Genomic DNA, 22743 nt, shown 5'->3' with positions numbered 1-22743 from the left:
TACAGATCCTGGAGAGATGGCAGGTTACATCTGATCACCTTCTCAGCAGAGCGGATGATGTCCTGCAGCCTGCTCTTGTCCCGAGCGGTGGCTGCAGGGTACCAGACGGTGATGGAGGAGGAGAGGATGGACTCTATGATGGCCGTGTAGAAGTGCACCATCATAGTCTTTGGCAGGTTGAACTTCTTCAGCTGCCTCAGGAAGTACATCCTCTGCTGTGCCTTCTTGGTTATGGAGGTGATGTTCAGCTCCCACTTCAGGTCCTGGGAGATGATGGATCCCAAAAAGCAGAAAGACTCCACGGTGAGCACTGTGGAGTCAAAGAGCTTGATGGGAGCAGGGGGGGGCTGTGTTCCTCCTGAAGTCCACCACCATCTCCACTGTCTTCTGGGCGTTGAGCTCCAGGTTGTTCCTGCTGCACCAGGTCACCAGGTTGGCTACCTCCAGTCTGTAAGCAGACTCATCCCCATCAGAGATGAGTCCAATGAGGGTGGTGTCATCAGCAAACTTCAGGAGTTTGACGGACTGGTGCCTGGAGGTGCAGCTGTTGGTGTACAGGGAGAACAGCAGTGGGGAAAGAACACAGCCTTGGGGGGAGCCAGTGCTGATGGTCCTGGTCTCGGAGACTTGCTTCCCCAGCTTCACATGCTGCTTCCTGTCAGACAGAAAGTCTGTGATCCATCTGCAGGTGGAGGAGCTTGTCCTGGAGCAGGGCAGGGATGACTGTATTAAAAGCAGAACTGAAATCCACAAACAGGATCCTGGCGTAGGTTCCTGTTCCAGGGTTTATTGTTGGGGAAACAGGGAGGACAGTGTCCCTGCAGAAGTTCAGGTAGTCCATGATGCAGTCTGTGACCCCCTCAATGTCCTCACTGTGTGGCTCCTGCAGTACACTCCAGTCGGCGGACTCAAAACAGTCTCTCAGAGCCTCCTCTGCCTCAGGAGACCATTTCCTGAAGGAGCGGGTGGTGGTAGGTTGGCTCCGGATCCTGAGAGTGTACTGGGGCTGGAGAAAGACCAGGTTCTGGTCTGACTTCCCCAGTGGGAGGAGGGGGGAGGCTGAGTATGCTTCCTGACAGTTAGCATAGAGGAGATCCATTGTCCTGTTCAGTGTGGTGGGGCAGTCCACAAACTGATAGAAGTCCTGCAGTGTATTGTCCAGTGAAACATGATTGAAACCCCCCGAAATGAGGATGAAGGCCTCAGGGTGGTGTGTTTGTACTCTGGACATGACGGAGTGAAGGATGTCACACGCAGTGTCTGCATGCGCTCACAGAGGAACATAAACAGTGATGGCAATGGTGTGAGAATATTCTCTTGGCATGTAAAACAGCCGTAGACTCACCGCTAACAGGTCAGTGTCCCGGGAGCAGATCCTGTCCTTCACAGTAACATGTCCCGGGTTGCACCATCTGTTAGCATACAGCATGGGCCCCACTTCTTTCCTCTTGCCACTGTGTTTACTATCTCTGTCCGTTCTCACCAGGTGGAATCCAGGTAGCTCTACACTAGCATCTGACATGCTGCTGGTGAGACACATTAGGCTGGACTCCCTGTAGGTTCACTGGTTTCTCACAAGGGTAGCCAGCTCATCAGTCTTGTTGGACAGAGAGTTCACATTCCCCATAAGCACAGAGGAAACATCTGGCTTATACCACCACCGCTTAGCCCGGAGTTTAGCCTTTAGCTTAGCCCCCACTCGGCAGCCGCGGTACCTATGGCGCAAATCCTCTGGGATGGGGTGAACAATGGCGGCTCGTCCCATTGTTTGTAGTTCCAGCAGCTTCTCCCTCGAATAACCGAGGTTTCTGCTGCAATATTGCCTCTAAATGTGTTCCATATCCACGGGACATAAAATAATACACAACTGGCATGGGTAGGAAAAGTCGAAAGAACCCAAAAAAAACTGAAAACAGTTAAACTCTGACAAAGACGGAGCTACTGAAGAGGCCGGAGGAAGTATTACATGTGTGAAATTACTCAAAATTTTCAAAAAGACCTAAGATTAATTACTATTGGCCACTGAAAATGGAAAACATGCAAAATTTTCAATCAAGAGTGGTATTATGTCCCCAGAAAGTTCCTGTAAGTGTCTATAAGTGGATGGTCCATATTTCTACTAAAAGCCAGTCTTTGGTCCACATTTCACCAACTGTTGATGCTCTAAAATCAGTACAATCTGATGTGTTAAAGTCTGACAAGATAAGGTTCCAGTTCTAGGTTTTAAAATGTCTTGTAAGTGCCTTAAAATTTTGCAGAAGTGATTCAAAAATGCTCAAAATTAGTCCAACAATAACTAAAATGTCCAAAAACGATTTAGAATTTTTTTTTTTTTTAAATTTCCAAATCTGCCCAAAATGACTCAAAATGTGTCTAAAATTGGTCAGGATTGTCAAACTTTACTAAAATGAATAATTATTGGCCACTGGAAATTGGTAACAAACAAAAACTGGTGTTCAGTTTTATTATTAATCATTTCTGTGTAAACTTAGAGCAGGAAACGTGTCATACTGGGATATTTAGTCTACAGGTGATGCAGCGTGTTTGAACCTAAAAGTCTATTATGAGCGATCTAGCAGCCACAGCTGCAGGAATGATGTGACTTCTTTCTGAAGCGTCAGCTCATCCACCAGGTGAGGACAGGTGATCACCTTTCTCCACGGCGGTGAGGTATGCTCGCTCCTCGGCCGACAGCTCCACCTCGGCTCGTACGATCTGCAGTGGGATGCGGTCACGGTACGGCGAGTACGTCGCCTGGAACACAGACAGAAACAAATAGTGATGTTTGGTCTCCTAGAAGTCCACCAGCAGATAAATACATTCACGCAGCAGAAAGAAGTAAAAACAACACATCTGTGTGGCAGGAAGCTGGTTCTTTAACCATCAGGAGATCAAACTCAACAACTAACAGACCTGAACATTAAATTATACATCCATAGATTTATTGATCTTTTTCCAAAGAGGACTCTTCCTGAAAACACAGTTTGATGGTGAAGAAAGCATGAAGCTCCCTGTGATAAACTCTGGTATTATTTCATTCCCGATGGATAAAGTCCCATATTTCTGTCTTCTCTAGATCTTTTATCTTAAGAGTTTCAGCCGTTTGTAAAACAGAACATCTCAGGAGTCCTTCAGGTTTCAGACGGTCGGAGGGTTTGACTAACCTTCTTGTAGTAGAGCTGTGTCATGGGATTCATGGTGAATCTGGAATAAAGAAGAGAGAACAGAGTTAGAACCAGGAGGAAACATCAGAAGAAGTTCAACCTTCATACGAGGAATATTTTCAGAGTTCAGACCCTCGAAGAACATAGAGGTGGGTCCAGATTTTCAAGTTCTGAGGCTCAGAACCATAGGCGTCAGTTTAGGGGGGGACGGTGGGGATGTGGCCCCCCCACTTTTTGTCAGGGGTCATTTTGTCTCCAACACATTCAAATTCTTCACATGTAAGCCGTTGTAAACCCAGTTATTTTCAGTAGTATAGAAAATTCCGACGCTCCTGAACGCACCATCCGCACTCGGCCTAGAGTTGCACAGACACGCAGCACACCTTCGTGAGGTTAAAAAAAACAAAAAAAACGCGCAGATGCTAAATTTGCGCCAGTGCCAAGTGGAAGCTCCGACCAGAGGCGTGCAGGGGCAAAATTTCGGCCCGGGAGAATTAGTACTATAGCGGCCCACAGACCCCTCTACCTGCATGTACTGATAGCTTAACAGCTTGAGTGTCCGTCTTTGGTGTGGTGGTTGTGACTTCAAGCCCAGCTTGTGGCATTTTGCCACCGTTCTTCCACATTTTCTCAATGTGCTGTGGCCTCCATCCCCCCCCCACTTTTAAAAACAAACTGACGCCCTTGCTCAGAACTGATGGAAAAAGTCCATTAGAAACTGACTTTTTCCATCATTTCTGAGCCTCAAAACTTCATCAGTCCAGCAGATACACACGTGGACAAAATTGTTGGTACCCCTCAGTTAAAGAAGGAAAAACCCACAATTCTCACTGAAATCACTTGAAACTCACAAAAGTAACAATAAATAAAAATTTATTGAAAATTAAATAATCAAAAACAGCCATCACTTTTGAATTGTTGATTAACATAATTATTTCAAAAAACAAACTAATGAAACAGGCCTGGACAAAAATGATGGTACCTCTATAAAAGATTGAAAACTATTTGACCAGAGTGACATGATTAACTCAGGTGTGTCATTTAATTGACATCACAGGTGTTTCCAAACTCATAATCAGTCAGTCTGCCTATTTAAAGGGAGACAAGTAGTCACCCTGCTGTTTGGTGAAAAGGTGTGTACCACACTGAACATGGACAACAGAAAGCGAAGGAGAGAATTGTCCCAGGACATCCGAAAAAAAATGATAGACAAACATCTTAAAGGTAAAGGCTATAAGACCATCTCTAAACAGCTTGAAGTTCCTGTGACAACAGTGGCTCATATTATCCAGAAGTTCAAGACCCACGGGACAGTAGCCAACCTCCCTGGACGTGGCCGCAAGAGGAAAATTGATGACAAATTGAAGAGACGGATCGTTGGAATTGTATCCAAAGAGCCCAGAGCAACCTCCAAAGAAATTAAAGGTGAATTCCAAGGCCAAGGTACATCAGTGTCAGATCGCACCATTCGTCGTTGTTTGAGCCAAAGTGGACTTCATGGGAGACGACCAAGGAGGACACCACTGCTGAAAAAAACTCATAAAAAAGCCAGACTGGAATTTGCAAAAATGCATGTTGACAAGCCACAAAGCTTCTGGGAGAATGTCCTTTGGACAGATGAGACCAAACTGGAGCTTTTTGGTAAGGCACATCAACTCTATGTTCATAGACTCAAAAACCAAGCATACGAAGAAAAGAACACTGTCCCTACGGCGAAACATGGAGGAGGCTCAGTAATGTTTTGGGGCTGCTTTGCTGCATCTGGCACAGGGTGTCTTGAAAGTGTGCAAGGTACGATGGAATCTGAAGACTATCAAGGCATTCTGGAGAGAAATGTGCTGCTTAGTGTCAGAAAGCTTGGTCTCAGTCGCAGGTCATGGGTCTTCCAACAGGACAACGATCCAAAACACACAGCCAAAAACACCCAAGAATGGCTGAGAGAAAAGCGTTGGACTATTCTAAAGTGGCCTTCTATGAGCCCAGATCTGAATCCCATTGAACATATGTGGAAGGAGCTGAAACATGCCATTTGGAGAAGACACCATCAAACCTGAGACAACTGGAGCTGTTAGCTCATGAGGAGTGGGCCAAAATACCTGTTGACAGCTGCAGAACGCTCATTGACAAATACAGAAATCATTTAATTGCAGTGATTGCCTCAAAAGGTTGTGCAACAAAATATTAAGTTATGGGTACCATCATTTTTGTCCAGCCCTATTTCATTAGTTTGTTTTTTTAAATAATTATGTTAATCAACAATTCAAAAGTGATGGCTGATTTTGATTATTTAATTTTCAATAAATTTTTATTTATTGTTACTTTTGTGAGTTGCAAGTGATTTCAGTGAGAATTGTGGGTTTTTCCTTCTTTAACTGAGGGGTACCAACAATTTTGTCCACGTGTGTAGAACCATGACATTTATGAGGAAAAGCACATCACCAAAAAGACTAAAAAAGCTGGAAAATTTCCACAAAAAGAGACCAAACTGCCAAAAAGGGGCAAACGTACCACAAAAAAACACAAAATCGGCCCAAAAATGAGTAAACATACCACAAGAAGACACAAAATATCCACGGAAAGACACAAAATTACCACAATAACGCTAAAACTACCAAGCAGATGCAAAATCCCGATAAAATTAGGTGAAAATACCACAGAAAGACAAAATCTTCACTAAAAGAAGCAAAATGACCCCAAACAACATCTGGTTCTTCATCTCCAGTAATTTCATCAATGATCAGAGTTCTACCTTCAGACTGTGAATATTTCCACAGTTCCATAGAGGTGGGTCCAGATTTATCACTTTTAATGGACTTTTTCAGAACTTCATCAGTCAGCAGATAGAACCATGACATTTAGGAGGAGAAACATCTGAGTTCTGCTAAAATGATCACAATCTGTAGAATCTTTAAATTACGGACACTTTTTTCAGTCATTTAGAACCAAAACCACAAGTTTCAAGTCATTTTGGACAAATTTATGGACCCAAATTTATCTTATGCATCTTTGAAAAATCTAGTTTCTGTTCATTTTATCTATAACCAACATTGAGCATCAGTATTATGGGATGTATGGTGGTTTGAACAGTAAATCTGCAGCAGTTTAATGACAGAGTCCTAGAAACAATCATTGGTTTCCTGCATGTTTCTGTTTTCTGATAATCCACCAGAGAAAGCTTTACAAAGTGCATTGTGGGTAAACTTTAAGGCTCATATCAGCATGTGTGATAGGTGGTTGGTCAGAACAAGTTCTAGACAATGAAAGGAGCATTTTTACACACAGAAGATACCAGGATCATCTGATAGACATGATTTATTCTGTTTTCTAATATAAATGGGAACTGATTACTTTGATTTCCAGATCTTATAAAGATCTTATAAAAACACAAATGTTGAAGCTTAGGAGCTTTAGAGACAGATTACCTCAGTGGAAGCATTGAAAATCAGAGTATGACTGTGGCTGAACACAGGAACTGGCTTTCATTAGATCCAATCTGCAGCTGATGTTTGCCATTTTAAACTGACGAAGAGAAACGAGGAATAAAAGCTTCGGTGAGTCAGAGCTTCAGAAACATTCTGTGATCCAGAGCTGATGTTGGGTTCATCTCTGCAGTCTGATCTCCTCGGATGTTCGTACCGCTGAGAGAACATCTGGAGACGAGCAGCTGTTCAGACCTGTTCAGTGTTAATTATATTCACATACAGGTTTACCTCCAGGCTTTTCATTTACTCGTTTCTCAGAGCGCTGCTCATTTTTGGATCATAATTTGTGAGGTTTTTTTTATCCAAAATAACAGTTTTTCTGATGTAAACATTATTTCCCATGTAGGGAACTGCATAAAAAGAGGCTCCACACATTCCTGAGGAAAGATCATCTCACAGATCAGGTCAAACTCTCTCTCTCAGAAAGTTAAGAAAACAAACAAAGTGCCCCAAAGAGGATCTTTTTATGGCCACTGAGCCCTGTACCATCTCCCAGAGACCTCATAAAATTAACTTATGATGACCTCTGACTCTTAAAGAAAACATCCTTTTTCCAAACAAAGGACACGTGTTCCTATAAGAAGATTGGGACAGGCATATTCACTTATTGTCTCCAACAGAAGGACACCCAGACCTCTACAGACAGCTAGGAAGTGGAGACTGAGCTTTCACACGTTTTAAAGAACTGTGTTCACACCTCTGGTTTAAATGCTTTGATGAACTGGAAGCCTCTTCTGAGGCTCCACTCTGTCTCTGGCTCCAACTCTGCTCCTCTTTACATAGATAAGCAGAGTCGTAAATTTCCACGACCTGATCCTCACTTCTGCAGAGACTGGCAGAGACTTTCCCCTTTGTCCAGTCACAGAACTTCTAAAACTCATGTTTCAGAAATGTATTTTGTTATTCTGTGTTTACCAAAGACATAGGGAGGTGTCAACATGCATTTTGAATCAACTCTCATTTTTCTAGCCTCAGTATTTCAGAAAATACAAGATGGGTGGTTAATTCACTTTTTCTTCCACAGCTCAACATTGCCCCCTCTTGACGTCGGAATGCCATGACATTATCATGAATTTCTGTGCAATCTTAAAATTCTGTTCTATTCAGGTTGCAAAGACGTGGAAAACTGTTTTATTCCCCCTTGTATGTTATGTTACCATATTTGCATTGTGACGCATATAATAGCAAGTAGAATGCACACAAACATATAATTAGGAACCATAGCTCAAATATTTTTAGATTAGCTTGTATATTCAGTTTTATTTTATCTTTGATTGTTCAGAATATATTTTAAGGATCATGGATGAGTAAACATATCGCCTGTGCGCGTTTTAATTTCGTAATTCTCTTTGTACCTTGATTCATTCGGTGTAGACCCCACTCTGTTCCTTAGAAGGAGGGGGAAGCACCCCCGCGCTGAAATCGACACTTCCCCGCCTCCGTTTGGAGAAATCCCTTAAAAACAGCCATTTTTACTTTATTCTCTCTCTTCCTTCCTAACTCTCTACCAGAAACTACGTTTGAGCGATTCTTTTGTTTTTTGGCGCCTCTTCTTCTTCTTCTTCTTTACTCTGAAGCTATCCTGGTTACAGAGCAGGCCTCTGTTAACCACGACTCTTAATCATTTTTCTTTTAATCAAAGAATAGATATCTTCGCTCACTACCTCAACAAACAGAGCTCAATTTTGTTTACCGGTGATTTTTGATCAAGAACCAATTCGATCCCGTTTCACGGTTCCTTCAGTTTGCAGCGGCTCCTTTATTTATCTGTTCTCCAGCCAAACCTGCCAGCAGAGACAGACTAAGAGCCTACGGTTTTGTTTTACCAAGCTATTTTTTTTTTTGTCAACCCTGAAGAAAGAGCCATTCCGGCTCCACACCCTCGGCTGAGACCGGCCGAAGCTGGATCGAACGAAGCCAACGGCGCGCCTACGGTTCTTGTGAACAGGAGCTTCAGGTTGCCTTAACGACCAAGCCACGCTGCTCCGGTCCCTGCATAGACGCTTAACCAAGCGTTGTTCAAGAGAAGCGATTTAGTCTTAAAATCTGATTTCTTAGTAACTGCTGCACTTTTACTGTTTAAAATACGATACATCCCATAATATTGATGCTCAAAGTTGAGCATAAAAACAGACTTATTCTTCAGACTGAGACTCCTGAATGGATTAAAACTGATCTGGAGTCAGTTTTTACCAGAACTCAGATGTGTTTCTCCTCTTAAATGTCATGGTTCCATCTGCTGGACTGAAGAAGGGAAATGTGAACCCACCTCTATGGATTTCAAGGTCTGTCTGGAAATGAAGGTAGAACTTTGCTTCACTAAATAAAGTTACTGTCTGTAAAATATTAATTAGACTAAAACAGTTTTGAAGCGTCTGAGCAGACCTGTAGAAATGCAGCTCTCACACAGAAAACACAAATCAGAAACACAGCTCATGTCTGCATGAAGAATCATCACAAAGCAAACATGAGATCCCTGACAAATGATTTAAAACAGACATAAAAACAAATCATGGAATGAATAGTCGAACTTTTCAGCCAAACTTTCCAAAAACAAAACAGGACAAACTAAACATCCAGAGGTCTTCTGATGGCAGTCACAGTTTGTAGATGAAACCATGATGATGTTAACTGGAAAGAGAGACAATTCAAGGATCTGAACATGGAGAGAAACTCCAGAAGCTGCAGAAGCTGTGGAAGCGCTCACAAGGCAACACAGATGAGGGTGAGGACTCTGGCTGACTGTAAAGTGAAGCTATTATTGCAGCTGAGATAAGATCTGCATCTGATGGAGGCTGTAGTTGGTTCAGGGAGGAAACTCTGATGGAGCACGGAGAGATGTTTGTAGAGACTGAACACGAGGAGTTTATAAAATAACCTTTTATTTTTATGGATGTAAACATGACATTCTACAGCAGCGACTGAAAAAAGAAGAGATCAGCAGCTTCAGGCTTTTTATCTGACATCTGCAGAATGAAATCAGATCCAGAGTCAGCAGATCTCCCTCCTGAAGCTCCTCTCTGACTAAAATGGGAGTGGAGAATTTGTTAACATCAGTGACTCGTTGATGTCAGGACAGTTTTAACTCTAATAATTTACAGTTTTAAGTAGAAAAAAACATCAGTGCTTCTGGAAGCTTTCACATTTGGATGAGGAATCGGATTTAATGAGAAAATTCTACTAAAATCTACAGTTTCTGATCTGTAGATGTGAAGGTTAGTCCAGGACGTCCTCTAATGAATTCTAGATGTTCAAACTGGTCTCCAAGTCAAAATCGTCTATTATTTCTCTGTTTGTTAGCCGTAAAGCAGTGATTAAATCAGTGATACATGTTTACTAGCTCAATGGATCCAACAGAAAGAACCCCAGTAGTATTATGGGCACCATTGCTACGGTAACCAGCAACATGGCCTCCAATAAGCTGGCAAACAGCAGTAAAAGAAAACCCCGCCATAAATCTGAAGAGAGAGCGCAGCGGTTTTATCGCTAGGTGTACGCTGATGGCCATTGGATGAGAGAGGTTTGATGGTTTTCTGTTGCCATGGTAACACAATGTTCTGAGGACAACGGGAGGCTAAAGTTGGAGAAACATGCCGTGGTATAAACAGAGCATTTAACGTATCAGAGAGTGATTCCTTTAAGGAGCTTAGAGGCTGTTACAGTGCAAACAGCCTGCAGGGAGATGTTAGAAGCATTGGTTTTTAGTCCAATCAATAATAAAAATAGTCAGTTTACCAGAAGATTCACGACAAAGCAAACACAGATGTGTTCCTTCATCACATCCAGAATAAACCCCAGCAGCAGACCTCTTCAAAGTCCTCCATGAAGTCCAGTGGATCCATGAGAACATCAACAGCATTCAGTTTGAAGCCTCCATCCTTGCTCATCTGTGGAAACCTCTCCACCAGATCACTGCTGTTTCTGCTCTGACTGACTGGAGGGACGCTTTGTTAAACCACTGTTTACAGGAATATTTTCACTGAAAGCTAAACTTAAAAACCATTTTCAGGGTTCAGTATCTCCAGAAATAAAACTCCTACAGCCGTTTAACGTGGTGAGGACTCAGACTGGATAGTTTCCATCAGATTTTAATGAGTTAATGGATCCAGTAGAGGGCATATTTTTAATTATTGGGCCTTGAAAGTGGAAAAAAAAACAGTGTTAACTTTTTAAATCTTTGTTAGTCTAGTGTCTCTAGAAAGTTCCTATATGTGTATATAAATAAATGGATCCATGTTTCTACTAAAATCCAGTCTTTGGTCCACATTTCTCCAACTGTAGAGGCTCTAACATCAGTAGAACTTGATGGTTAAAGTTTAACCAGACAAGATTCTAGTTCCAGGTCACAAATGTCTAATAATTGTCCTTAATGACTTGAAAAGCGTCCAAAATGCCTTGAACTTCTGCAAAGTGATTCTAAAATGTCTAAATCTGGTCTTAAAATTGTTCAAAACTGTTAAAAATTACTTGAAATGTATCTAAAGTCATCCTGTTGTCCTGAATTTGAACTTGAGCTATGGGGACAGTATAGCTCAGTGGGTAGAGTGGCCGTCTTGAAACCGAAGGGTTGCAGTTCGATCCCCCCGGCCCGTCGTGCTCATGTCAAGGTGTCCCTGAGCAAGACACTGAACCCCTAATTGTAATGGTTAGCGCCTTGCATGGCAGCTCCTGCCATCAGTGTGTGAATGGGTGAATGTGACATATCATGTAAAGCGCTTTGGATAAAAGTGCTATATAAATACAACCATTTACCATTTTAACTGAATCACACACAGATGGCAGATGTTTCTGTCTTTGTGTCTCATTTGGAGGACGTCCATCTAAAAACTTTAATCCAGACCAGTCAGAGACCTGAAACTCTGCAGCTCCTCACACTTTTGCTCAGTTTGTCTCTTTGAATCTGAGAGATGAATCTCTGTCTCTCAGAATTAGATCATCCTAAATGTGACTCCGCTGCTCCACAGGAAGCTCTGAATGACGGCAGTCAGCTGATCTGTAGGACGTCCAGGTTTCAGACCAGAGCTTCAGTGATCTATAGGGCTGGCCCGAATAGTGGTTTCTGGCCTCCGAATATTCGGGCCCTATTAAAGACAAATATCCAAATATTCGTTCCGCCCCCTAACGGGGGGAGGGGAATTCAGGTCCGTTCATCTGGTCTCACGGGTCCAAATTTTGCCTTCGTTTTGTCATCAGTTAAACTGAAGAATTCCCAAACAGCAGAGGTCTTCAGCATCTTGTCTTGTGTTTATGCAGCGAAGTGAAGCGTGACGTCAGAGTCTGCAGCCACCCGGCCATTCTGGTGGTGGTAAGAAACAGGAATGGATGAGCCGAGATGAGCCGATGAACACGGCGGGATGAGTGCAGGGAAGAGACGAGCTCCGAATATTTTCGTCTGTAAGGAGGAGGGGGTGATCACATAGACATATGTGTATATGTTTATGTGATCACACCACGGGATGAGCAAATTTGAGCCGATGTGGGCCGAAGGCGGAGGGCAGACAGTAGCGCCGCATATTCGTTCCACCTAGTAATATCCGATTCAGATACCAAAATTAATATCCGGATACCGCCGTAACGAACGAATATTCGGATACTCGGGATATTCGGGTCCAGCCCTAGTGATCTGAGGACATTTTCCTGGAGTCTGTAAGAAGCTGCTGTCAAAACCTCGTTATCAGGAGCTGATGGACAGATTAAAGCTTCCAGGAGTGGACTGAAAGAGACGGAGTGGTTTAGATGGAAGTATAACTACTACTGGAGGTTATCTCCAGTGGACATCAGGTCTCCAGTCTCTCTGAACCTGCCTCTGATCGTCGTACGGCCGTCGTACCGTAACGAGGCTGATTATCCTCCATCATTCTCACAGGAAGCAGGAAACGCTGTGACCTTGGCGTGATGTCTGATCTCTGAGCTGCTGCTTTAATTCAGCTCATTTATCTGCAGTTAATCCACAGCCGGGTGCGAGTGAGTTTAATCTGATCTGGAGACTAACAGGGACAGAAACACGACTAAATAATAAAAAATAAAAATAAAATGACAGAAGAAATTTAACAGAATTAAATGTGAACTCTGATCATAACTTCTACTTCTTTTTTGACTTATTGCATTGAAAACATGCTTAGAAAAGCCAAACACATGAATGCGAGTTGATTTTTTAATAGCTTATATCTGGATTTTTGTAGATTTAGTAAATTTCTGTGTTTTGTGCTTTGGAATGGACCGTACCATTACATCCTACGGGGGACTCTAAAACCAGGATTAAACCATTCATAAGAGCCAGAAACAGAAATAATCGCCAAATTTCAAAAGTACAAGAATAACAGCACTTACGGGCAGGCCTATAAGGTACAGGCAATTTCCGCCCGAAATTTCTACTGAAGATGTACGGAAAGTAAATTGAATGCTGTTCTTGAACTGTTTGGAGTACAGGCGTGGTTATGGTCTCATTTGAAAGCTGACAACCTGAATTTTCACCCAGTGCAGTCAGAATTATTCTAAGTGCTACTGGCACAGAGTATTTTATGTTGAAAGACACTGAATTAGGATGAATTTTATTCTCGCCTAAATTTTTTCCCTAATAAAACACCTAAAAGTAAGTGTGGCAGCACTGTGAGAGCTTGAAAACACAAAAAGGCAACAGCCTGGGGTCTTACATAGTTCAGGTCAAAATTTCAGAGCAATACTACAAGAAATGAGTGTTTCACACATGTATTTGTAGAGATATGCACAGGCGTTGTACATTCTGTACACCCTCTGTACACCCTGGGCACAATGGTATATTTTCGTTTTTCAGTCCATTTTGAAGTTATTTTCACTCCAAAAACTCATAAACAACTCAAAAAACACTGAATAATCAGCTGCAGTGAGGAGCACTCCAGTGGCAGACCGTCTCCCCAGCTGCAGACACACAGAGCAGCAGGGGAGGGGGGAGAGGTGTGAAAAGGTGCTATTCAGCCGGCTCATTGGCTACAAGACCTGTCAGTCAAAAGTTTCCTCCGACGTGATTTGCTCACGGTTACTATGGAAACAAGTCCCGTCCAATTTTGTCACCAGCGACGACGGTTGGCTGTTAGGCTCAATGATGTAAATATACCGAGACCGCTCACTGGCCGCTGAGAGGCGGCAAATAGGAGCTGACTTCCGGTAGTGGCAAGATGTGATGTCAGAATGGAACGCCAGCACGGTATGTGACTTTGTGTTTCGTGATTTACCAAGGTACAGTAAACTTCTGTGTTGGAATCAAGTCACAATGCTTGAAATACGTTGAGAACACCAGACCAGGAGGCCGTAGACCAGCACTGGCTGGGTTTTTCAGTGACTGCAGCTGAGCAGACTCTCCTCAGGAGAGTCCCCAGTTCGCTGTCATGCTCATGGCTCACCATTCCCCCTGTGCCTGTGGTCTCACTCTGACCTGTGACGGGTGACAAGGCTATTTTTGTCATCAGAAAATATGTGTTAATGAACTAGAAATCTGTTTGAGAAGGTGAGCAGCACGGCATGATCATATCTGACACTGACAGTGCATACGTCGCTGTATAGCACTTAGCAGTTAGCACTTCTGCTAGCTCCTTCAATGCTACCAGTTTTGTGATTCCTTCTCTGGAATGTAAGTGAAAGGAAACATGCTGACACTCACCTTGCAATCATCACATCATGAACCTGTTAATGTAAGTGTCTCTGTTGTTATGGTTTCAGGTGGGTGTGGCTAATATCTGACCATGGTGAAGTCGTGTGCTTCCATCTCCTGCACTAATCGATTTGTGCATGGCTGTAATATTTCCTTTCATAAGTAAGTGGCTCTTTTATTTGGGACATTCTGCCTCCAATTTGCTCTGCTTCTTTGTTTGCAAACAGAAACTCCTTCTGACCTTGTCTTGAGTGCTGCACTCAGCCAGTTTAGCTGAATCACTAACTGTACAGTGTAAGCTGGTGTGACTACCAGTATTCAGTGACAGTCACAGTGCATCATTGTCTATGGATGGATTATAATATGCCACACATTTCAGGTTTCCCAAGCAGTCCAAGGACAGCACACTGAGAGAGCAATGGATACAGGCCATCAGTAGAGAAGCGGTGGGGACCAAGAGGAGATGATCATAATTATGTCTGCAGCAACCATTTCAGGGAGGAGGACTTCATCCTCTCAAAACATGCTCAACACAAGCTTCTCAGGCCAGGAGCTGTACCATCCCTCAGTTTGGGGAAACCAGAGAAAAAGGTTATGTTCTTTAATTGTTAATGGTTGCTCATTATTTCAATTTAGTTCTTTACTTTTCTTGTCAATTTGTGTGGCTATGAAAATGTAAATTTGACGAACATCAAGCTACAGGGAGTGTCTGTGAGGAAGTCCTTTACTAAAACAGTTCTATTTAGAAATCAGTGACTTTCCAATATCCTTATTATTTCCAGCAATGCTTATAAATTCCTGTATTTTGTGCAAAAACTCCTGGATATTTTGAAGCCTTTTGACGCACTGAAAATTAGTAATTTGTTCACTTTGTGAAAATTATGTAGGAAAGTACACTTTTGGTGAGATTGTTAAAAAGCCATGCATCTCATATCGTCAAACTGCTTTTCTTGAAACTATTTAGGCTATTTCTGGGAAAACAGGCTACTTCATAAGTTTCAAACTGAAACATTTTGTTTTTGCCCTAAAGCTGGCGTTTTATAGCAAATTGTTCATGGACTTTTATTATGAAATATATATTTCCTACAATACTACTATATTTTCTCAGAGAAGACTTTTATTTTGTCATATTTCTGTCAAGTGCACTTGATACACTGTAAATATTTTATTGGAACACGGATATTTGCAACTGAACCTACAAGTGGTGTAGCTGTTGTAATGCAATTTATCAACACAAACATTTGTCTGGGGGGTGTATTTTATATTTTTTGTTAACAAGTTGGAGCAGTATTCTGTTGTAAAAATAAATAAATACTTTCAATGGTTTCCTTCGTTATATAGTGCCTGTTTGTATCTCTGGAAGTATTTGGTCTAGAAAGTCATGGCTGAGCTAAAACTACTCAAAAATCTCCAGATTGACTGAAACTTTAACCTCTGTTTGCAGTACTCAAGGCTGTCAGGCCTGTGAACTTTCCATCCCTCTTTACACTAAAACATAATTTAGATTTTTTTGACTACTGCATGTGCTGCTTTTCAAAGTCCAACTGAATAATTTGAATTGGAGAAAAATTGTTTAAAACACTAATTTTCTTATTTGGCATTGGTTTGAATATTTTCTAGAGCCCATGTAAGTGAAACACTAATGCTGCAGAAAGTATGAAATATTTTTATTGACACAATCACTGCAGCAGCATTCAGCACTCATTATCATTGTGTGCTGGTCTCTGTCTCTGTCTGTGAGGGCTAAACAACGCTGTGATTCCTGAAAGCTGGAAAGAAAGTGGTATTCCACTAATTCAGAGGAAGTGTATGTGGCTTGGAAAAATAGTCTAGTAATCTATAAAAAAGCTCTTCGTAATGCCAGGACAACTTATTATTCATCTTTAATAGAGGAGAACAAGAACAACCCTAGGTTTGTCTTTAACACTGTAGCCAGGCTGACAAAGAGTCAGAGCTCTGTTGAACCTTGTATTCCTTTAGCTTTAACCAGTAACGACTTCATGAGCTTCTTTACACATAAAATAGTTCTGATTAGAGATAAAATTAATCTGGCCCTTCCTACAAATGTCACAGATGCTTTTGAATCGGCTGTTAGACCTGATGAATCTTTAGAATTCTTCACTCCTATATGTCTCTCTGAACTCATTTCAACAGTTTCTACATCCAAACCATCAACATGTCTTTTAGATCCTATCCCAACTAGACTCTTCAAGGAGATTTTACCTTTAATTAATTCTTCAATGTTAGATCTGATTAATCTCTCTCTAGTAACAGGCTATGTACCACAGGCTTTTAAGGTTGCTGTCATCAAACCTTTGCTTAAAAAGCCCACTTTAGATCCAGATGTGTTAGCTAACTATAGACCGATATCCAACCTACCATTTCTCTCTAAAATTCTGGAAAGAACAGTTGCAAATCAATTAAGTGAACACTTACAAAGGAATAACTTGTTTGAAATGTTTCAGTCAGGCTTCAGAGTGCATCATAGCACAGAGACAGCTCTGGTGAAAGTTACTAATGACCTTCTCATAGCATCAGATAATGGCCTAGTCTCTATACTTGTTTTGTTAGATCTTAGTGCACAACATTTTATTACAGCGTCTAGAACATTCAATTGGCATTAAAGGGACAGCACTGGACTGGTTTAAATCCTACTTATCAGATAGGTTCCAGTTTGTGCATGTCAACAATAACTCTTCTGAGCATACTAAAGTTAATCATGGAGTTCCTCAGGGTTCTGTCTTAGGACCGATACTTTTCACATTATACATGCTTCCTTTAGGCAATATTATTAGGAAGCATTGTATTAACTTCCATTGTTACGCAGATGACACACAATTGTATTTATCTATGAAGCCAGATGAAACTGATCAGTTAGCTAGACTGCAAGATTGTCTTAAGGACATTAAAACCTGGATGACTTTTAACTTCCTACTGCTAAATTCAGACAAAACTGAAGTCATTGTATTTGGCCCCAAACATCTTAGAAACTCGCTTTCAAAGCAAATAGTTACTCTGGATGGCATCACTTTGGCCTCCAGTACTACTGTGAGGAATCTTGGAGTTATTTTTGACCAGGACATGTCCTTTAACTCACACATAAAGCAAGTGTGTAGGACTTCCTTTTTCACCTGCGTAATATTGTAAAAATCAGGAACATTCTGTCTCAGAGTGATGCAGAAAAATTAGTTCATGCTTTTGTTACTTCCAGGCTTGACTATTGCAATTCCTTATTATCGGGTTGTCCAAATAGCTCTCTCAAACATCTACAGTTGATCCAAAACGCTGTTGCGAGAGTACTGACAGGAGTTAGCAAAAGAGATCATATTTCCCCTATACTTGCTTCTCTTCACTGGCTTCCTGTTAAATCCAGAATAGAATTTAAAATCCTTCTTCTGACATATAAAGCTCTTAATAACCAATCTCCATCATATCTTAAAGATCTGATAGTACCTTATTATCCTAGTAGAACTCTTCGCTCTCAAACTGCAGGCTTACTTGTTGTTCCTAGAATTTCTAAAAGTAGAATGGGAGGCAGAGCCTTCAGTTATCAGCTCCTCTCCTGTGGAACCTGCTCCCAGTTTGGGTTCGGGAGGCAGACACCCTCTCTATTTTTAAGACCAGGCTTAAAACGTTCCTTTTTGACAAATCTTATAGTTGGGGCTGACTGGGTGACCCACAGGGGTTCGGCTTGTGTCTTCATTGCACAGCTGACTCCCTCTTGGACGTCCCTTCGTTCTGCCTCTAGTCATGCTGCTATAGGCCTATAGGCTGCTGGGGGACTGTTCTTGACGCACTGAGCCCTTCTCTATCTACCTTTACATTTAATATGTATACCGTTATTGCAGTACATTCACTCTGTTTCCCCCTGTGCTATTTCTCCGAGTGTCCCTGGTCCCAGAGCTGGATGCTTCAGATCTGTGGTTGATGTTCCACCAGCTGGTCCAGTCTCCATCATGTCCACTGTGGGATGCTGTTGCTGACCTTCCTCCAGCCCTCTGCTTCCAGCTCCCCTTTTCCACCAGTGAACTCTGCATCGCCTTCACTATACTGTTATGCTAACTTACATACTGTTTGAATTTTACTGCTAGCTATATATGGAGTATGTTTAATGTCAGAGCCGTACATCATCAGAGTAAACTATGAGTCAGTTTTCAATGTTAGCTTATACTTTGTCTGTGTCACATATCCTGTCATACATGTATCCAAATGTGTGTTGTGTTTTCCTTGCTTTCCCACCCCTCCCTCTTCTCCCATCCCTCCCCCTTGCCCTCCTCTGTCCTTCTCAACCCCCCCGGCCAGCAGGCAGATGGGTCCCCCCTATATAGAGCCGGGTTCTGCTCGAGGTTTCTTCCCTGTTAAAAGGGTGTTTTCTTGCCACTGTCTCCTTTGGGCTGCTCTGGGGGTCAGGCATATGGGTTCTGTAAAGCGTCTTGAGACGATTTGACTGTAATTGACGCTATATAAATAAAATTGAATTGAATTGAATTGAATTGCCATGAAAACGTGCCTAGGACAGAGATTTTATTGTCTGCTAACAGTAAAAGCCGTAACATAACACATATTGTCCCATCAGTGATGACAAGCAGGCCTTGAAGTTGGTGTATTCACACAGGATCAAACAGCGCGCCACAGCTTCTGGTCACTACCGGAAGTCAGCGCCGATTTGCCATGGCGCCGCTGTTGTCCGCCAACCAGTGAGCGGTCTAGGTATATATGTACGTCATTGTTAGGCTCAGGAAGGCCCACCAGAGTCACTTGATTGGTTGAAATGCGATGTCAATCAAAAGGTTAGACTTCAGCCGCCATTTTGAGCAGTATTTCGGTAAAAATAATAAGCCACATGAGCTGAAATAAAGATATGAAGAGAAATGTAGAGAGCACGGAGCACGCATCGCGACGTGCGTGCGCACAAAGCCGAGCTATTTGTGGGTTATTTACTGATTTCAGGACATGTTTTGGACAAAATATTTTACTTGCTAGTTTTGTCTGGATGTCTAAGGTTGGATTATGGCCGTTTTTTGTGGAATATTTTCATCTGTGACTACTTTTGAGCCTTCAAAGGTGAGTTGTGCTGTTTACGTGATTTGTTGTTTGTTGGACAAATGTGTTTTTCTCACCCGCTGTGGTAATCACATCTGAAAGTGGTTTATACCGGCGGATTCATGAGAATCTAAGCTTTCCATGGGTGTATAATGTTTCTATCATCGAGTTTGCAGTTTGGGACCTTTAGTAAAACGCTTGATCTCACGCTCAGATCTCAAAACGGCCCGCGGGCCGGCCGCTGAACTGCAACAGGTATTAATTTTTTTAATTGATTTTTAAAAAATCATATTTTCTATTATTTTATGCTTAGTTTTGTAAATTTTTTGTTTTGTATTTTTTAATTCATTTATTAGTTTCTATTTTTCTGTTAACTCACATTTAAAAATCAGGCTACTTTTTCTACTAATATTATTTTATTATTTTCACTAAAATTCAATGAAATATGTAATAACTTCATCAAAAAATAGTCAGTTTTTCCCCACGTATCTCTTTGAATTTTAGCAAAAAATAACAACTGAATAATAATTAATATTAATGTAAAAAAATGCTTTACCAAAACTGAATTAACAGAAAAATAACAAAAATTCTGGCAGCTCATGACAAAGAATTAGTCCCGTTTTTATTTATTTAAATTTATTTATTATTTTAATTTTTTGTATTTTTTGTTCTTGTTTTTCTGTTTATTCATTTTGGTTCATCAGACTTTTTTCTGTTAATATTCTTATTTTATTTGTTTTTTGTTATTTCATAGATTTTCTGCGTTTGCGCTTTTTCTGCTGCCATTAAAAAGCAGAAAACATCCTATTTTCACTCTGTGTCCACCGTCAGCGTGTGTACATTTTATATATTTTAGTTTTTCTTTGTAAATGTAGTGTTTTCAAACATCTAAACGTTCTCCACCTATAATCTCCTGTTTTATTCCAACAGGATGAACTCTGATGATCTGCTGAAGGTTCCTGTTCTTCCTCCAGGATCTGTTTGGTCACTTCTTCTGGAATAAAGTAAAAATTATCTCCAGTTGGTGATCATCTATATTTTATAGTCTGCATGTATGTTCATTTTCCACATGTATGATGCTGTTTGGAGATCCTTTCATTCATATTTTATTCATGCACTGCATTTCCTCGTTTGTTGTAGGTTGTTTGGAGGATAATCTGGAAAATACGACACGCCTGTTGAAGCGCTGCCACCAAACAGCATTTCCTGCGACAAACCATCAGCCAGAAGCTGTTCAACTCTGATCTGCTGCTGCATGGATCCATTCAGGTGATGGAGGAGGTGGAGGTGATGGAGATGATGGAGGTGGAGGTGATGGACGTGATGGAGGCTCTCCTGGCTGCAGCTTCAGGACGTTAGCAGAGACCAAACAGTTAATTCTGCAGACAGTTCAGATCTGAGGAGGATTTCTGCTGACAGCTTCCTGATGCTCCACGCTGCAGACAAACCTGCTGCTCTGCTCCTCTTTTCCACAACTTTTCCTCCTCTGCTCACTTTAAATTTCAATCTGCATCATCATTAATTTCCTCTCCTTCATTTCCCTCCATCCTGAACACCGTGTCCCTTTATTCTCTCCATCTTCTACCTTCATGCAGCTGTTTCTAACCTCCTCATTCCCTCTTTCTTCTTATCTTCCTCCCTCAGAAGTGTCTCTCCAGCTCTTCTCTCTCCTATTCTATTTTCTGCTTCTTGTTTCCATCTCTGAGATGAAATAAATAAATTAAAAAGCTGCATCCTGAATGACTTCTCCTCATAATTCTGATCTCTCGTTGTGTTTTCTCGTCTCTGACTCCACATTTGTCCTCTCTGTTGTCTTCTGCATTTTTATGTCCTAAAACCACCGATCATGTCCTCAGACTCAGTTATGCTTCTGAAACGTATAAATCTTCCTTTACTGAACATGAGATGCACAAAGAACTGGATGCAGGAGGTCAACACAAACAGCACAACAACACAACACAAACACAACAACAACACAAACACCACAACAACAACAACACAACAACAACACAAACACCACAACAACAACAACAACAACACAAACACCACAACAAAACAAACATAAACACAATCACCACAACACAAACAGCACAACATGAACATTGTTACAGTTAGCTTCACTACAGAAAATATTTAGTAAAATCATTATAAAGTATTAATTTACATGTTAAACTTAGAAAATAAACTTCTGTATTTTCACAAACAATTTATTCTTCTATAGAGATGGATAAAAAACTATGCTGTTTTTCCTGAATTACAACATCTGGACCTCTGTGAACACTGAGACCTCTGTGAACATCCAGACCTCTGTGAACATCCAGACCTCTGTGAACATCCAGACCTCTGTGAACATCCAGACCTCTATGAACATCTAGACCTCCGTGAACACCTAGACCTCCGTGAACACCTAGACCTCCGTGAACACCTAGACCTCCGTGAACACCTAGACCTCCGTGAACACCTAGACCTCCGTGAACACCTAGACCTCCATGAACACCTAGACCTCTATGAACACCTAGACCTCCGTGAACATCTAGACCTCCGTGAACACCTAGACCTCCGTGAACACCTAGACCTCCGTGAACACCTCGACCTCTATGAACACCTCGACCTCCGTGAACACCTAGACCTCCGTGAACACCTGGACCTCTATGAACATCTAGACCTCTATGAACACCTCGACCTCTATGAACACCTCGACCTCTATGAACACCTCGACCTCTATGAACACCTCGACCTCTATGAACACCTCGACCTCCGTGAACACCTCGACCTCCGTGAACACCTAGACCTCCGTTAACATCTAGACCTCCGTGAACATCAAGACCTCCGTGAACATCTAGACCTCTGTGAACATCTAGACCTCTATGAACACCTAGACCTCCGTGAACACCTGGACCTCTATGAACATTGAGACCTCCATGAACATCTGGACCTCCATGAACATCTGGACCTCCATGAACATCTGGACCTCTATGAACATTTGGACCTGTATGAACATCTAGACCTCCGTGAACACCTAGACCTCCGTGAACACCTAGACCTCCGTGAACATCAAGACCTCTATGAACATGTGGACCTGTATGAACATCTAGACCTCTATGAACTAGATCACAGTCAATCTTCTTCACATCTTTCCATGCAGAGCTGCACCTGAATATTCCACTCCTCAGACACTTCAGCATCATGCAGGTATTTGGTTTCCAGTCAGAGAATTCAAACTGCTGAATGCTGTCAGCTCAGTCCTGTTTTATTTTCACTACCTTCAAGTCAGTCCAGATGTTTAGAGTCAAACATAGGAGGTAAAACAGGAACGTCTGGTGCATCAACAGCCTCAAAAACAAACAGTTTCTTGGCTTTTTTTGTCCTCCTGTCTCATTTTTCTTCACTGTGGCTTCATTTTTCTTTACCAGATAAAGTCCTGCAG

The 22743-nt window shown here is 41.8% G+C and overlaps 1 protein-coding gene and 1 long non-coding RNA gene across 2 annotated transcripts in view; one reads left to right on the top strand and one right to left on the bottom strand.

The window, feature by feature from the left end:
• The window catches only part of trpc5a (transient receptor potential cation channel, subfamily C, member 5a), a 153582-nt gene that overhangs the window by 82972 nt on the left and 47867 nt on the right, over positions 1-22743 (bottom strand). Inside the window, exons 2-3 of the mRNA XM_051944118.1 lie at positions 3165-3204; positions 2652-2754 (exon numbers count right to left, since the gene is read on the bottom strand). Coding sequence (XP_051800078.1) covers positions 2652-2754; positions 3165-3197 — 136 coding nt within the window. The 5' untranslated portion in view covers positions 3198-3204. The remainder of the gene's footprint in view (positions 1-2651; positions 2755-3164; positions 3205-22743) is intronic.
• Positions 9346-15605, top strand: LOC127532448 (uncharacterized). The gene is made up of 2 exons (XR_007939891.1): positions 9346-14435; positions 14653-15605. It is a non-coding gene; the product is annotated as an uncharacterized LOC127532448 (long non-coding RNA).

This window comes from Acanthochromis polyacanthus, chromosome 23 (assembly GCF_021347895.1).
Source record: "Acanthochromis polyacanthus isolate Apoly-LR-REF ecotype Palm Island chromosome 23, KAUST_Apoly_ChrSc, whole genome shotgun sequence".
Classification (NCBI taxonomy): domain Eukaryota; kingdom Metazoa; phylum Chordata; class Actinopteri; family Pomacentridae; genus Acanthochromis; species Acanthochromis polyacanthus.
This window is presented reverse-complemented; position numbering and strand designations above follow the sequence as displayed.